The 17,143-nt window shown below is 43.3% G+C and overlaps 1 protein-coding gene across 1 annotated transcript in view; it reads right to left on the bottom strand.

The window, feature by feature from the left end:
* Positions 1-17,143, bottom strand: part of LOC106580500 (phosphatidate cytidylyltransferase 2-like) — a 33,840-nt gene that overhangs the window by 13,262 nt on the left and 3,435 nt on the right. Inside the window, exons 2-10 of the mRNA XM_045703267.2 lie at positions 14,515-14,651; positions 13,955-14,051; positions 13,226-13,323; positions 12,628-12,767; positions 9,651-9,709; positions 8,610-8,692; positions 7,989-8,076; positions 7,787-7,855; positions 7,488-7,640 (exon numbers count right to left, since the gene is read on the bottom strand). Coding sequence (XP_045559223.1) covers positions 7,488-7,640; positions 7,787-7,855; positions 7,989-8,076; positions 8,610-8,692; positions 9,651-9,709; positions 12,628-12,767; positions 13,226-13,323; positions 13,955-14,051; positions 14,515-14,651 — 924 coding nt within the window. The remainder of the gene's footprint in view (positions 1-7,487; positions 7,641-7,786; positions 7,856-7,988; positions 8,077-8,609; positions 8,693-9,650; positions 9,710-12,627; positions 12,768-13,225; positions 13,324-13,954; positions 14,052-14,514; positions 14,652-17,143) is intronic.

Below are 17,143 nucleotides of genomic sequence, written 5' to 3'. Positions count from 1 at the left end.
TGTGGATGGGACCCTGTCTAAGCCCAAAATCTTGAACTGTGTGGTACCCCAAGGGAGTGTGCTGGGTCCACCTTTATTTCTATTGTAAATAAATGATCTGAAATCTGCATGTACATGTGAACTTTTCCTATATGCAGATGATTCTGCACTGTTGGTTTTCAATAAAGACAAAAATATGGTTGAGAAAGCCCTCAGTGCTGAACTTCTGAATGTCAGTAAATGGCTATATGACAATAAACTGTCCTTTCACCTTGGAAAACAGAGTCCATCTTGTTTGGGTCCAAAGTGAAACTGAGGAAATCCCCAGATTTTAAGGTGGTAGTAGGTGACATAGTAGTCGCAGCAAAATACTTTGTTAACTTGTCTGGGCTAGGGGGCAGTATTTACACGGCCGGATAAAAAAACATACCCGATTTAAACTGGTTACTACTCTTGCCCAGAAACAAGAATATGCATATTATTAGTAGATATGAATAGAAAACACTCTGCAGTTTCTAAAACTGTTTGAATGGTGTCTGTGAGTATAACAGAACTCATATGGCAGGCAAAAACCTGAGAAAATTCCAAGCAGGAAGTGGCCTGTCTGCAAATTTGTAGTTCTCCTTTTGCTTCTCTATCGAAACTACAGTATCTCTGGGGTTACGTAGCACTTTCTAAGGCTTCCATTGGCTCTCTAAAGCATTCAGAAAGCGGATTGAGGCGTCTCCTGTCTCTGGGCAGATAATAGGAGCACAGTTTGTCAGTGGACTGCCTGGTGACTAAGAGATTGGAAATGCGCGTTCACGAGACCTCGTCATTTTTCTTTTGCCCTTTGAATGAATACACTATTGTCCGGTTGGAATATTATCGCTATTTTACAAGAAAAATACCATAAAAATTGATTTTAAACAGTGTTTGACATGCTTCTAAGTACGGTAATGGAACATTTTGAAATGTTTTGTCTCGAAATGCGCTCGCGCGTTACCCTTTGGATAGTGACCTGAACGCACAAACAAAACTGAGGTATTTGCACATAACTATGGATTATTTGGAACAAAAACAACATTTGTTGTGTTAGTAGCAGTCCTGGGAGTGCATTCTGACGAACAACAGCAAAGGTAATACAATTTTTCTAATACTAATTCTGAGTTTAGTGTGCCCCGAACTTGGCGGGTGTTAAATTAGCTAGCCGTGATGGCTGAGCTATGTACTCAGAATATTGCAAAATGTGCTTTCGCCGAAAAAAAAAACACACAGCCATTTCCAAGCAACTAGCATGCATCACAAATACCCAAAACACAGCTAAATGCAGCACTAACCTTTGATGATCTTCATCAGATGACACTCCTAGGACATTATGTTACACAATACATATTGTATCATATTTATATCAAAAACCAGCTTTTTACATTAGCATGTGATGTTCAGAACTAGCATACCCACCGAAAACTTCCGGTGAATTTACTAAATTACTCACGATAAACGTTGACAAAATACATAACAATTATTTTAAGAATTATAGATACAGAACTCCTTTATGCAATCGCTATGTCCGATTTTAAAATAGCTTTTCGGCGAAAGCACATTTTGCAATATTCTGAGTACATAGCTCGGCCATCACGGCTAGCTAATTTGACACCCACCAAGTTTGGGACAACCTAAACTCAGAATTACTATTAGAAAAATTTGATTACCTTTGCTGTTCTTCGTCAGAATGCACTCCCAGGACTTCTACTTCAACAACAAATGTTGTTTTGGTTCCAAATAATCCATAGTTATATTCAAATAGCTCCGTTTTGTTTGTGCGTTCAGGTCACTATCCGAAGGGTGACGCGAGCGCATTTCGTGACAAAAAAATTCAAAATATTCCATTACCGTACTTAGAAGCATGTCAAACGCTGTTTAAAATCAATTTTAATGCGATTTCTCGTAAAATAGCCATAATATTCCAACAGACTCATGTTGAGTTTGCGCAAGAGATATCTTCACAGTTTAATCGCAGGTGTTCCGCCTCTGCGGTTATGACTTTCCAGGGGCTGTGTGATCTGATTATGCTAGAACAATTTAAGGACACAATCCCAGATCGTATATTAACGAACGAAAAGTGAAGACTGTCTCTGAAGCTGCGGTTTTGGAGGACGAGTATGTTTTGACTCACAAAAGTGTTTTTGCAGAGCCTCGTATTCGGAGTGAGTGGGGGAGTTCGGGGGGAGATTTGGGCCTCGCCCATCGAGATACTCTGGTTCACGGGCAGAGTTTCTTTCAACTAGGGTTGAGAGCCTGTCTCCCGTGGTAAAGCTGACTTTGGTCAAGAGTGTCACTACTGTCAGAGTTCAGGTCATTGGAAAAACTAATGTCCTGTTCTCAGGGCTAAGGGTAAATTCAGTACTCGCACTTACGTTAAACCTAAGCCTACGGCGTTAGCAGCGCCTGTCCCACATCAGTTCACTCCTGTCACTCTGTCTCATGCCCAGGTGCATGTGAAAGTCCATATTGACCCAGATTATTTACCTTTCATTACCGAGGGTTTTGTGTCAATGTTAGGAAGTAACAACCTAGTGCCAGTGAAGAACCTGAGAGACAGGTGCCTCTGAGTCGTTTGTGTTAGAGTCGGTGTTACCCTTCTCTGCTGAGACTGATTTCGGGGAATAGTGTTTTAGTTAGAGTATTCAAACCTATTCCCCTGTCAGTTCCATTGCATAAACTGATGTTGGATTCTGAACTGGTGAAAGGTGAGGTTGTTGTAGGGGTGCGTCCTTCATTTCCTATTGAGGGTATCAACGTTATCCTTGGGAATAACTTTGCTGGTGAGCGTGTATTGGCTGTCGTGTCCATCTCTAGCGGTTTCTGCTAAGCCGTCATTTGTAGGGATACCCAACGAGAGCACGCAGAGTTTCCCCAGAGGTGTTCTCTGCGTGTACGGTGACGCATTCCATGAGCAATGGCGACCTGGTCACTGCGCCGGCTAACGATGATGGCCCAAAGAAATCTGTCACTACTTTCCCTGTTATCCCGTTATCTGTGCTCCACTCCGATCTATTCAAGGAGCAATGGGCTGACCCCACAGAAGAGTCGCGGGACCAAATTGTGCCTGTGGAACAGTTGGGAGATGTCGCCCATGGCTATTTTCTCCAGGATGATGTCCTGATGAGAAAGTTGGTGTCTCATGGTAGTTGTTTTGTGGGGGAGGCTATTACTCAGGTTGTTGTACCAGTTAAGCTTTGTGAATTGGTGCTGAAAACTTCCCACAACGATGTTGCTGGACATCTGGGCATGAGGTAAACCTACAATCGCATAATAAGACATTTATTTTGGCCTAGGTTAAAGAGGGATGTTTCTGAGTTCATCAAAACCTGCCACACCTGTCAATTAACTGGTAAACCTAGTCAAGCTATTAAGCCAGTACCACTGTTTCCTATTCCCGTACTCAGCCAACCTTTTGAGTATGTGATTACTGACTGTGTTGGTCTGCCTCGCTCTAAGAATGGTAGTAGTTACCTGTTCACTGTGATATCAGACCACTAGGTTTCCTGCTGTCTATCCTTTCCGGTCTATCACGACTAAGTCTGTGCTAAAAGCTTTGACTCAGTTTCTCATTGTTTGGAATCCATAAGGTCATTCAGAGTGACCAAGGATCTAATCTCACCTTCTTGAGGTCTATGATGCATCCTAACCAGAGGATAATGAGATGGTGTTTATTTTTTACAAGCATTCCATCTCGATGTGCGGCACATCAGCGGGACTGATAATGTCATTGCTGATGCGCTCTCTCGTGCGCCCTGTTCCTGAATGTCCATGTGACTGAACACTGTTTATTTTGTGTTTGGTATTGTCCTGCTCTGTCGCTCCTGTCTGTTCTCGTTTTCTTCCTTCCTCTTAAAGGTTGCTTCCTGTGCGCAAAGGTTGCTGAGGTCTGGGGAGGACAAGGTTGGCTGGGGCAGTGGGATAACAGTGGGTTGGCTGGGGCAGTGGGGTAACCAGGGCAGTGTTTTGTTGTGTTTATGTATGATTGGTGTGGTGTTCCAGGGTCCTTGTTGGTCCCCGGTTTTATGGGGGGGGACCTGTCTGCCAAAATCTCTCTCTTTGCTATTGTTTTCCTTACTAGGATGTCGGTGGGCGGAGTTGGGAGGGTCATCAGCGAAACGGGACACATGGGCCCGGTGTGTCCCGGGATAAATTCACCTTTCCCCATTCATGGAGGAGAATCTCTCCATGCAGACACACTGTTGGATTTTGGTTGTGGCATTTTTGTGGCTGTTTTGTTTGTTTGCTTTGGCACCTTTCAACACCCCTCATTATCACATCTATGCACGCAACCACTCACTTACACTACTGACTACATACACCATTGTTAATTGTATATAGGCTACTTCAGTTAATACCTTTTTTTTATTCCTTGATCTCTACGTTGTCTCCCTTTTTGTTAGGGCTTCGATCCAGTTTGTGAGACACAGCACAAACAAGCTATTCAGAGCAAAAAGAAGTGCCCATCAATCTACTCACCGAGTTTATTTGTTTTAAGGAAGGTGATTTACAAAAGTAAACCTTCAATAAATCAAATCAAATCAATAAGGAACATACTAGCAATACGCTGTTGATAGTCTGCTAAAAGAAAGACCTAGCATTGGTCTTGGCTAGCCTACTACATGTCGATATCATGTCAATATCTCTTTCGGACAATAGAGTGCAACGCAGGAGGTTGGTGGCACCTTAATGAGGGAGGACGGGCTGGTGATAATGGCTGGAGTGGAACAAGTAGAGTGGTATCAAATTCATCAAACACATGGCTCATGCCATTCTATTTGCTCCTTTCTGGCCATTATTATGTGTCGTCCTCTCCTCAGCAGCCCGCAATTCGGGGCGTTCCTGCATGTGGGCATTCCATCTGCAGAAACACCTTCCCCCTTGAGCATCCCCTATGTTTTTCAACAGGACAATGACAACACTCCTCCAGGCTGTGTAAGGGCTATTTAACCAAGAAGGAGAGTGATGGAGTGCTGCATCAGATGACCTGGCCTCCACAATCACCCGACCTCAACCCAATTGAGATGGTTAGGGATGAGTTGGACTGCAGAGTGAAGGAAAAGCAACAAGTGCTCAGCATACTACTTTAAGATTGTTGGAAAAGCATTCCAGGTGAAGCTGGTTGAGAGAAAGCCAAAAGTGTGCAAAGTTGTCATCAAGGCAAAGGGTGGCTACTTTGAAGAACCTCAAATATAAAATATCTTGATTTGTTTAACACTTTTTGGGATACTATATAATCCTATGTATTATTTAATAGTTTGTCTTCTATTATTCTACAATGTAGAAAATAGTAAAAAATTAAGAAAAACCCTTGAATGAGTAGGTGTGTCCAAACTTTTGACTGGTACTGTGTGTGTGTGTGTGTGTGTGTGTGTGTAAGTCGGAAGTTTACATACACTTAGGTTGGAGTAGTTAAAACTCGTTTTTCAACCACTCCACAAATTTCTTGTTAACAAACTATAGTTTTGGCAAGTCAGTTAGGACATCTACTTTGTGCATGACACAAGTAATCTTTCCAACAATTGTTTACAGACAGATTATTTGTATCACAATTCCAGTGGGTCAGAAGTTTACATACACTAAGTTGACTGTGCCTTTAAACAGCTCGGGAAATTCCAGAAAATGATGTCATGGCTTTAGAAGCTTCTGATAGGCTAATTGACATAATCTGAGTCAATTGGAGATGTGGATGTATTTTAAACCTTCAAACTCTGTGCGTCTCTGCTTGACATCATGGAAAAATCTAAAGAAATCCGCCAAAACCTCAGAAAAAACAATTGAAGACCTCCAAAAGTCTGGTTCATCCTGGGAGCAATTTCCAAATGCCTGAAGGTACCACGTTCATCTGTACAAACAATAGTACGCAGGTTTAAACGCCATGGGACCACACAGCCGTCATACCGCTCAGGAAGGAGACGCGTCATGTCTCTTAGAGATGAACATACTTTGGTGCGAAAAGTGCGAATCAATCCCAGAACAGCAAAGGACCTTGTGAAGATGCTGGAGGAAACAGGTACAAAAGTATCTATATCCACAGTAAAACGAGTCCTACATCAACATAACCTGAAAGGCCGCTCAGACTACGGTTTGCAACTACACATGGGGACAAAGATTTTTTTGGAGAAATGTCATCTGGTCTGATGAAGCAAAAATACAACTGTTTGGCCATAATGACCATTGTTATGTTTGGAGGAAAAAGGGGACGCTTGCAAGCCGAAGAATCCCATCCCAACCGTAAAGCATGGGGGTGGCAGCATCATGTTGTGGGGGTGCTTTGCTGCAGGAGGGACTGGTGCACTTCACAAAATAGATGGCCTCATGAGGGAGGAAAATCATGTGGATATATTGAAGCAATATCTCAAGACATCAGTCAGGAAGTTAAAGCTTGGTCACAAATGGGTCTTCCAAATGGACAATGACCCCAAGCATACTTCCAAAGTTGTGGCAAAATGGCTTAAGGACATTAAAGTCAAGGTATTTGAGTGGCCATCACAAAGCCCTGACCTCAATCCTATACAACATTTGTGGGCAGAACTGAAAAAGCATGCGCGAGCAAGGAGGCCTACAAACCTGACTCAGTTACTCCAGCTCTGTCAGGAGGAATGGGCCAAAATTGAAGAGGAAACCCTGTTCAACTGACGACCGCGGTCAGCCTGCAGGCACCCGGGCCGCCACAAGGAGTCGCTAGATTGCGATGAGCCAAGTAAAGGCCCCCGGCCAAACCCTCCCTTAACCCGGACAACGCTGGGCCATTTGTGCGATGCCCTATTGGACTCCGGGTCACGGCCGGATGTGACACAAACAGGGTGTGTAGTGACGCCTCAAGCACTGCGATGCTGCGCCACTTACGTAGGCCGGCAGACTTTTTTCTAACTAGAGAATTGAACATTTGCGTAGTTAATTTAAGTGGAAAAAGTACTCAGCTGAAAATTACTCTGTAATCAGCTGTATAGCCGACAGACGGCGCTAGTGGAAAATACTGTCAAAGACCAGAAACAGAGACCCACCAACCAGCCAGCCAGCAAGAGATCAGAAACAGAGCCCCACCAGCCAGCAAGAGATCAGAAACAGAGCCCCACCAGCCAGAAAGAGATCAGAAACAGAGCCCCGCCAGCCAGCAAGAGATCAGAAACAGAGCCCCGCCAGCCAGAAAGAGATCAGAAACAGAGCCCCGCCAGCCAGAAAGAGATCAGAAACAGAGCCCCGCCAGCCAGAAAGAGATCAGAAACAGAGCCCCGCCAGCCAGCCAGACAAAGATCAGAAACCTGCCAGCCAGCATTCAGAAACAGAGACCCACCAGCCAGCCAGAGATCAAAAACAGAGACCTGCCAGCCAGAGACCAGAAACAGAGACCCACCAGCCAGCCAGAGAGATCAGAGACCCGCCAGCAATCAGAAACAGACCCGCCAGCCAGCCAGAAAGACAGATCAGAAACAGAGACCAGCCAGCCACACAATCAAACAGAGGGGACAGATCCGACTCACCCATCCAGTGAGGGACTCGAGGGTGGCCGGCAGGGCATAGTCCTGTAGCTGGAACAGATCAGAGGGCACACAGTCCACCTCAAAACTGTTATGGTCGCTGTTGAACTCCACTGGACACACAAAGAAGCTGTAGCCTGCCATCACATAAGACAACTGGAAAGAGAGAGAGAGAGAGAGAGAGAGAGAGAGAGAGAGAGAGAGAGAGAGAGAGAGAGAGAGAGAGAGAGAGAGAATAAAATAATAGGACTTGTGGGGAATTTGAATGGAAACTTTTGCAGTTAGCTATGGCCGTGTCTTACCAGGATCCCAAACACAACAGTAGAAAAGAATCCGCCGATGAAGCCTTCCCAGGTCTTCTTAGGAGACAGCTGTAGAGTACACAATCAGGATGTTGACACAGTACAGGGTGTTACCAATGGTATCCTTTGAACCAAATATCAAATGAATGATCCAAACTTCAGAAAATGCTACATACAGTAGTGGTGTAACAGTCTTGCTAACCTTAATGAGTGGAGTACGTCCAAAGAAGAAGCCAAACATGTAGGCCATGATGTCATTGCAGATCACACAGGAGATGGGCACGATGAACCTAAACCGAGAAGGAGAGGTACTGGTATCAACACCTGGGGTGTATTCAGTGGGGTGTATAAAGCAGACATGAGTATTTACTCTGAAGAGACGGAGCAGGTCTCTTCAACACTGTACATTTCTGTCTGAACGTTCCGAAATGTTGTTGACTCCTGAATAAGATTCAGATGTAGACCACCCTAATGCACTTGTCATTTGCATCACATGGTTGTAGGACAGGTCGTAATTACATCAGATAGACTTTTCAACCTGCAATAAGTCCTCCCATTGTACAGCATGGAGACAGTGGGCTAAGGGAAGACACTCCCATGCAGTAACCTCTGACAGAACAGATCCACTGCGTGTGTCCCAAATTACACCCTATTCCCTATATAGTATACTACTTTTGACCATGGTCCACAGGACACTGATCAAAAGTAGTGCCCTATATAGGGAATAGAGTGCCATTTAGGTCACAACCAATGTCTGACTGAATTTTCCCTCTGATTTAATTTGAGTGAGTGAGTGAGTGAGCGACAGAGAGACATTTCTTACCAGATCATTCCCTCAAACAGGTTGTGGATGATGAGGTGGGACTGGGTCACTACGATCAGCAGAGTTACATGAGTCCAGCCAAACTGACAGGAAGGAAGGAAATTCATTTTCAGAAAGCTTAATTGTCCCAACATTTTTAATAAGTGATAAAGGAACATAGCTACCCCAAAATGGCCAGAACACTGCAGTATATTTAAGTATTAAGACCTGAGGAGGTGTGGTATATGGCCAATATACCACAACTAAGGGCTGTTCTTATGCACAACGCAACGCGGAGTGCCTGGATACAGCCCTTAGCCATGGAATATTGGCCATATACCACAAACCCTTGAGGTGCCTTATTGCTATTATAAACTGGTTACCAATGTAAATAGAACAGTAATTTCTTGTCATACCCGTGGTATAGTCTGATATAACATGGCTTTTAGCATTCAGGGCTCGAACCACTCAGTTTATAATTACTCATAGCACTCTTTGTTTATAATTTAGCATTAATGCTGTAAATGGCATTTTGCACAGAACAATCCTTACTGATAACAGGGCAATGATGACCAAGTTTTCTTTGCAACAACACAAAACATATCCTTGAGGAGTGCTAAGCCCTCAGCCCAGTCAGTGTGACATTTTGTCCACAACACTGAGTACATGAGTTTTACTGCAGTATGCGGTGCTCTCAGTGATGTGTTACTGCAGTGTGTGTTTCCTAGCAGCGCTCAGCAATGTCACTGCCCTACATGGTCAATCCAGAGCCCAGAACAGAGCCACAGACGGTGTGTGTGTGTGTGTGTGTGTGTGTGTGTGTGTTGTGTGTTGTGTGTTGTGTGTTGTGTGTTGTGTGTGTGTGTGTGTGTGTGTGTGTGTGTGTGTGTGTGTGTGTGTGTGTGTGTGTTTGACAAAGGCAGCAGATAGATGAGGCCCCTAGCCCTATATCCTGGAGAGGACCCAGATCACTGCTGGTAGGATTCCATGTTTCTGGGCCAGGCCCCTTCAATAATGAAGTAGCAGCCCAGAGGGTTCATAATACAGTACACACACACACACCATATAGAACTGCAGGCGATAGTGTTTCTTCACCAGGCTCAGCACGAACATGCAGAAACCTGCACCACATAGAGAACAGAGGAAACAAGTCAACAAAGAGTAAATCCATTTGAATTCAATCTCTTTTTCACAGCACCCCTTTTGATTTGAACGAAACCTTCCATACATATCTTCCCATTGTACAAGTGGTCAGAAAGTGACGTTTTGGACCTGAATGCCAAAACATTACAGAGATAAAAGGTGCTGAAAGTTGACCCATTTTGCATACCCCACCATACCATGACACATCCATGTCTTCATCACTGGAAAAGATAAACGGTTGAGATTGATATAATTTAAAATCTTACAAACAGGGTTGTCAAACTACTTTCTAATTTCTGGGCAAAAAATATTTTTATAAAAATTATGTCTTTTAAGTTTGATTTTCTAATATTTTTCCATTTTCACATGTTGTAGCTTAGACCTTATTTGACATCATCTAAGGTTTTAGTGTTGTGCCCACCATCAGTTGAGACAACATGCTCTTGAATACAGGGTGGGTGTCATGTTTTGGCTGATAAAATGTCAAATGTATTCCCATTTTTACTTTCAAACGATACCACAAAGATGGGTTGAGGTCCACACATCAGATAATGTTGACTTGGATGGGAATATCGGTTGTTTTAAATAATACAGTCAATCCTATTGAAATCATAGAAATATAGATAATAGAATAGACATGACCATTTAAGTTGACATTCGACGTTGGGTGGACCGGCGGTCATCTGTGTGGTAGTAATTAAAAGTTCAAATTTCAATGGTGTACCAGCTAAATTGCAATGGTCGACAGGTAAAGGTCAATTCTAAGAATTATATTTCTATAATTGAAATGACACCCACCTTGTATTCAAGAGCATGTTATGTCTCAACTGATGGCGGGGAAAACATAAAAACCTCAGATGATACAAAATAGGGTCTAAGCTACAACATACTGTATGAGAATATGAAAACAATCTGAGGTCATACGTTTTTAAATAATTTACATTAAATGTTTAAAAATTACAATTATTAAAAATAAATGTTTTCTTTCAAGAAATAATAAAATAGTTTCATATCATTTTTAAGCTTATGGTGTTGTCAAACTCAACCATTTATCTTTTCCAGTGATGAAGACATGGATGTCTCATGCTATGGTAGGGTATGCAAAATGGGTCAACTTTGAGCACCTTTATCTCCTGAATGTTTTGGCATTCAGGTCCAAACGGTCACTTTCTGACCACTTCTTCCATGGGCAAACATGAATGAAAAGTTTAGTTTAATTCAAAAGGGATGCTGTCAAAAAGTGATTGAATTCAAATGGATTTACCCCAAAGCATTTTTGGGTCAGACTGTTTTTAGAAGCTATTATTGTCATTCTTTGTTTTAAAACTGAGGACCAGCAACTGCATCCTTGTAATCATCCTAGCCATGTTCAATCAAACTCAATCACAATCTCTAGTGGCATAAATGATGATTTGGTTTTGGGTTCAGAGGTTAAAAGCCTGCTAAAGTCAGTAACAGATAAAAACACATTCACATGAATGCGCTGCGTGTAACTCTTGATTTCTTACACTTCCAAGAATTATATCAATCCCCAAGGCTGTATCAAAGCAGAGTAAGAAGACGCCCTTGTGAGTAAAATGCTTTTATCGAATCTGACAAATTAGATAAAGCAGTCAGGCCAATAATTCAGTTAGGACAATTTGGACACCAGAATATTTCTACATCTATCCAATCCACATCAATTTGTTACATATGCTTCATCAGAGCACAACAATGCTAGCCTGGTACCAGATCAGTTTGTGCTGTCTTGCCAGTTGGACGGTGTATACCATATGTGCATGGTCATTGTAGTCACTGTATTATACTTCTGCTAAATTGTTTATTCTATTCTACTGAGTCATTTGCTTTATGTTGGTATATCATATTTCATTATTTCTTATTGTTGTTGCATTGTCAAGAAGGAACCTGCAAGTGAGCATTTTGTTGGACGGTGTATACCATATGTGCATCCCGCACATACGACTAATAAAACTTGAAACTTGGCCTGATGAACAGATCTGGAACCAGGCTACAACAAAGCACACAGTGTTCTGATTTGTCTTTATATAATTACTTATAGATTCTGTGAAACTCAGCTCCTTCTACATTATCTGTCACTGGGGACACAGCCCTATTACCTTAAAAGAGATGGCCCTATTACCTTAAAAGAGATGGCCCTATTACCTTAAAAGAGATGGCCCTATTACCTTAAAAGAGATGGCCCTATTACCTTAAAAGAGATGGCCCTATTACCTTAAAAGAGATGGCCCTATTACCTTAAAAGAGATGGCCCTATTACCTTAAAAGAGATGGCCCTATTACCTTAAAAGAGATGGCCCTATTACCTTAAGTCTTTCCCTGCCAACACTTCTCCAGTAAACACCCTGCCCCTGTTTTGAAATGTACCCTAAAGGAAGTATGAACGAAGGAGGGATGGATGGGTATTAACTTTCCTCTTTCACCTTGAGGAACAAAGTCGAGGTATGATCATACAGTCACACAGAAACAGCAGACGTTTAGCAAGTGCTACCTTCACCACATCCTGCTGCCATGAACTGCCACTGCTGCACTGGTTGACTGAAAGAGGGAGGGTGTGGCACAGTGGAGTTTCCTTCTGAAGCTTTTATAATTTTTTTAAAACTTGTACCAAACCCTTTGTCAGGTAAAAACTGATTATAAATTAAGAAGCTCCAACTAAAACAACACTAAACGTTCAAAAGAGGACTCCCCTTTCTCCCTCCCTCACTTGCTCTCCCTGGCTCTGTCTCACTCTCAATACTCTAAAATGGCTTCTTTATCACCAATAGAGAAAAGCACTAGATCGGTTTCCCTCTGTCCTTTCCAGGTCAGTGATCATGAAGGAAAAGACATGAAAAAAGGAAGTTTGTCAGAACTTTTGAGACAGCCTGCATCTCACCTGTGAGGTACAGAGCGAAGGAGATGAGGCGGTGGTATTTGCTGAGGATGCGCAGCGGCTCCTCCCTCTGCACCAGATTGAAGAAGTAGTCTGTCACCGTCTCCCCATAGAAGAAGTAGTTTACACAGAGCAGGAAGTACCTGACAGGGGGAGGAGGAGAGGAGGGGAGGGAGAGGAGGAAGATGAAGGGAGGAGGGGAGCAAGGGGTGAGGTCAGAACTGTTACAACAGACTGAACATTCACTATACACCCTTTTCTGGAAAACCTGGAGCAATGGTGAACTTTTGGAGATGCAATGTTCAAGTTATGAAGAAATGGACAAGTTATGATGTTTTATAATAACTAAAGAGTTTTTACACCAGAGCTAACATACTACAAATAGCATCACCACTACATGTAACATGATGTAGTATCTCTCTGCTGAGAAATAATCTAGATTAACACTTTAAACTGGGTAAACATCACCATACCAACAAACCTCAGGAAGTCTGCAATGAAATAAAACGTGCAACTCATTATCTCGGGTCAACAAACAGTTAGTTGCAGTATAACATTAAACACAGACATAAAATTGTGTGTGTGTGCACGCGCATCTCACCAACTCAACGTTCTGAACCAGGGCAGGTGGTAGGAGTGGTACACACTGTAACCGATGTGGATGATCTCCTGGAAGCATTTGATCTGCACACACAGCACCTGTAGAGAAAGATGTTCCATTATTACTTTGAACAGGTCTGTAATAAATGACTGAGGTTTGCCATTGACTGTCTGGGTTTTGGTATCAACTACATGGTATTCCCTACCACACTCCACATTTGATATCACCCTGACAACAGTATCTGGATCGGTCTGTATGATTCCTTGTTGCTCAATACCATCTCATTTAATCAGACATTTTGGTTCAATGTTCTTGTGTTGTGACTCTATAAAGAGTTTTTGTGTTCTCTGTTCACTTCCTGCAGCAAGCTTTCTCCCTCCCAGCAGGTAGTCCAGCAGAGCAGTAAAGCAGAGAAGAGTCTGTTATTTCCACTGAGCTACACTCTGAGCCTAAATCCATTAAGGACACAGACAGACAGACAGACAGACAGCTGGCCCCAATTCAATCCCTTACCCTCTCTTTCATCCTAACCTTTTGTTTCTGCAGATCTGTAAGGTATGTACGCAATATGGTGGAAGCTCCATCACTGGACTGCGTATACCTATCCTGAGTTTGCAGATCTGGCAAAAGAGGGGTTCGGACCAAGGGGGACGTGTAGGGAGCGATTTGGGATCGGCTAACAAACTGACTGACAGAAGGCTTAGGGAAAGGAGGATGAGGATCACTCACAATCAGCATGAGCACCATGGGGCCCAGGTAGATGATGATGAAGAAGAAGGAGATCATGGCCAGAGTCAGGATCCCTCGCACCCACCAGTTCTTCCATCTGAGAACACACACACAGTTAATCCCCAGATACAGTGTGTAATGAAAAGGTGAACAATAAGCATCCATATCAGTTGTCTGTGTGCCCAAATGAACTGCTGGTCAATACATTCCTGAAGAATGTCAATATAGGCCTACACAGATCAATAGTTATATTGAGCATAGCAGATGGTATTTCATTAGCATTCAATAATCCATGTCTGAATAACAGGATGTTGTTAGGATGGAGGAGCAAACCGAAGATAGTAAATAAAAAAATCTAGATGTTGGTTGTGTCCCAAATGGCACTCTATTCCCTATAGGCCTAGTGGCATTACTTTTGACCAGAGACTTATGGGACGCAAATATTACGTTTTGTGAATAGGTGATATTTCCCTTGTTTCAAACAATGGCCAAACCGGAGATTGTGATTACCATAAGAAAATATTCAATGAAAAAAATATATATATGTTGAAAGTGTTTACCGTGAGGACAGTCCAGATAGGGCTTTGTTGAGGACCTCAGGGGTGTCATCAGCAGGGACAGGCACCTCCGGGAGCCCTGTATCAGGCTTGGTCTCACTTTCAGACACCCCCTCTGCTTTCCCCTCATTCTCAGATCCCTACAGAGAGAGAAAGAGAAAGGGCGGGGAGAGAGAGAGAGGGGAGACAGAGGGGGGAGACAGAGAGACAGACACAGATATAGAGTGAGTCATACAATGTAAACAAACACAGCTAGCCTCCTATGAGGAATGCTCCCCCACTTCCTTTCCGGGTCTATTTTATGTCAGTGAACAACAACATCGTGAGAGCAAGCTTGTAGTGCTTTTCCGCTTTGGCGTTAGAATATTCTGTCTGATAAATATACGGCTGATGGTGACAGAGTAATCAACATATTTCACGGGTGTCTGCCCCCTTGATAGTCTCTGAAAGCGGATGACCCTCTGCTTTTCCATGGCAACAAAATGTGTCATTAGACATTGCAGACTGCTGTGACGTCATCGTTGTCTCTCCCCCCTAGCGCTACCAAAATTGCACTGTTGTGTCACCTAACCTTCTATTAACACAACAGATAGCGGTTAGCCTACACTCTGCCTTTCTTGGTTGTCTACACACATACCGTACACACACATATAGCAGTAGGCCTAGCTATCAAGCTGATGGAACCCCCAGGCTTTCTGGTTCCCATTTCCTATCAGGCAGGATGCCCTGGATAAAAATAGCCCCTCCTTCCACACTCCTGCTACTGAAGAGACCCCTTTCATGTTCCCTAGGAGGCAAGGAGCAGCACTACACTACCCACACCTCGTTTTGTTTTTGTCTCTGGTCACATTATCAGAATCAAGAGATTCATTCAACCATGTTAAATAAGTAATGTAGGCCTATGCAATTTCCTTCTACCTTATCTTATGACCTACGCTACCACAATAATAAACATGCACATGCAGTCATACATACTATACACAACAAACAAGGGTCAGTGCTCTCCGGGATCCTTGGGACGTCCCTAACCTTACCCCATTGAAATGTAAAAGGTTAGGGTAGGGGTTAACGTCCGAGATGGGACATCCCAAGGTTTCCGTTTAGCACTGACCAACAAACATGCCATTTCCCCTGGGTATAAATAGGCTGGATCTATTTTCCAGTGTCCTTAGGCTTTCACAATTTGACTGATATACCCATTCTTCAAACTTTCTGAGAGCAAACCGAGTCAACTTTGGCTCATATGATGTCAACTCAAAAACATTTTGTAGGCACAAGACAGAGACACTAAGTTATCCATGGAGAACTGATGATTCATCTGCAGGCAGGGTCCTTCTACAGTGATGTCTGAAAGAATCAAACCACAGAGCGCCACGGCCCTATACCACCAGCACAACACAGCTGCATGATGAAACCTGCCTAACCAAACGTAGCAGGAGTAGACAGACGCCAGAGCGGAGTCGTCAACCAGAAACATCCGGTTTCTGCCAATGTCGCTAAGGGGGGCACCAGCCTGACAATCACTGATCAAAAACCAAGACGCAAGGCCTACATTCTGAGGCGAGAATGCAAGTCAAAGTGGACTTGGAGGGGGGAACACAGCATGTCTTTTAAGGACCCTGAAACTAGTAAAGCCCCACAGTGGAGCCTGTGTGATGGATGCGGAGAGAACAGGCAACACAACAAAGCAGCTGGACACTTTCAATTAGAGCTCATAAAAGGCACTTGACTTTAAAATGTAGGGCTGCATAGACCGGTTTGGGTTTTTACTTTACCTTTTATAATGGTATTTGAATGTTTGGTTTGTTAAATGTGATACGCCGTGTGTAACGTCCATTTTTATAGAAAACTCCGCTAAGTGAGTCATCTCTCGCCGCGCTCCCTTTCCATGCTGCTTTCCACACAGACCTATCCCCACCCCTGTCACTCAAAGACCGCATTTATTGTTGCTCAACCACGAGACACTTGCGTTGTCTTCATGGTTAACGCAGCATATGAAACAATGTTGATGACTACGATGCGGTTTTCACTTTGCTTCTGTAACAGTATTGCTTCCGTCCCTCTCCTCGCCCCTACCTGGGCTTGAACCAGGGACCCTCTGCCCACAACAATTGACACCCTCGAAGCATCGTTACCTATCGCTCCACAAAAACCAAACTCACTAAAGGTGGCAGTAATAAAGCCTCTCTTGAAAAAGCCAAACCTTGACCCAGAAAATATAAACTATCGGCCTATATCGAATCTTCCATTCCTCTCAATTTTTTTGAAAAAGCTGTTGCGCAGCAACTCACTGCCTTCCTGAAGACAAACAATGAATACGAAATGCTTCAGTCTGGTTTTAGACCCCATCATAGCATTGAGACTGCACTTGTGAAGGTGGTAAATGACCTTTTAATGGCGTCAGACCGAGGCTCTGCATCTGTCCTCGTGTTCCTAGACCTTAGTGCTGCTTTTGATACCATCGATCACCACATTCTTTTGGAGAGATTGGAAACCCAAATTGGTCTACACGGACAAGTTCTGGCCTGGTTTAGATCTTATCTGTCGGAAAGATATCAGTTTGTCTCTGTGAATGGTTTGTCCTCTGACAAATCAACTGTACATTTCGGTGTTCCTCAAGGTTCCGTTTTAG

This window comes from Salmo salar, chromosome 20 (assembly GCF_965601325.2).
Source record: "Salmo salar chromosome 20, fSalSal1, whole genome shotgun sequence".
Classification (NCBI taxonomy): domain Eukaryota; kingdom Metazoa; phylum Chordata; class Actinopteri; order Salmoniformes; family Salmonidae; genus Salmo; species Salmo salar.
This window is presented reverse-complemented; position numbering and strand designations above follow the sequence as displayed.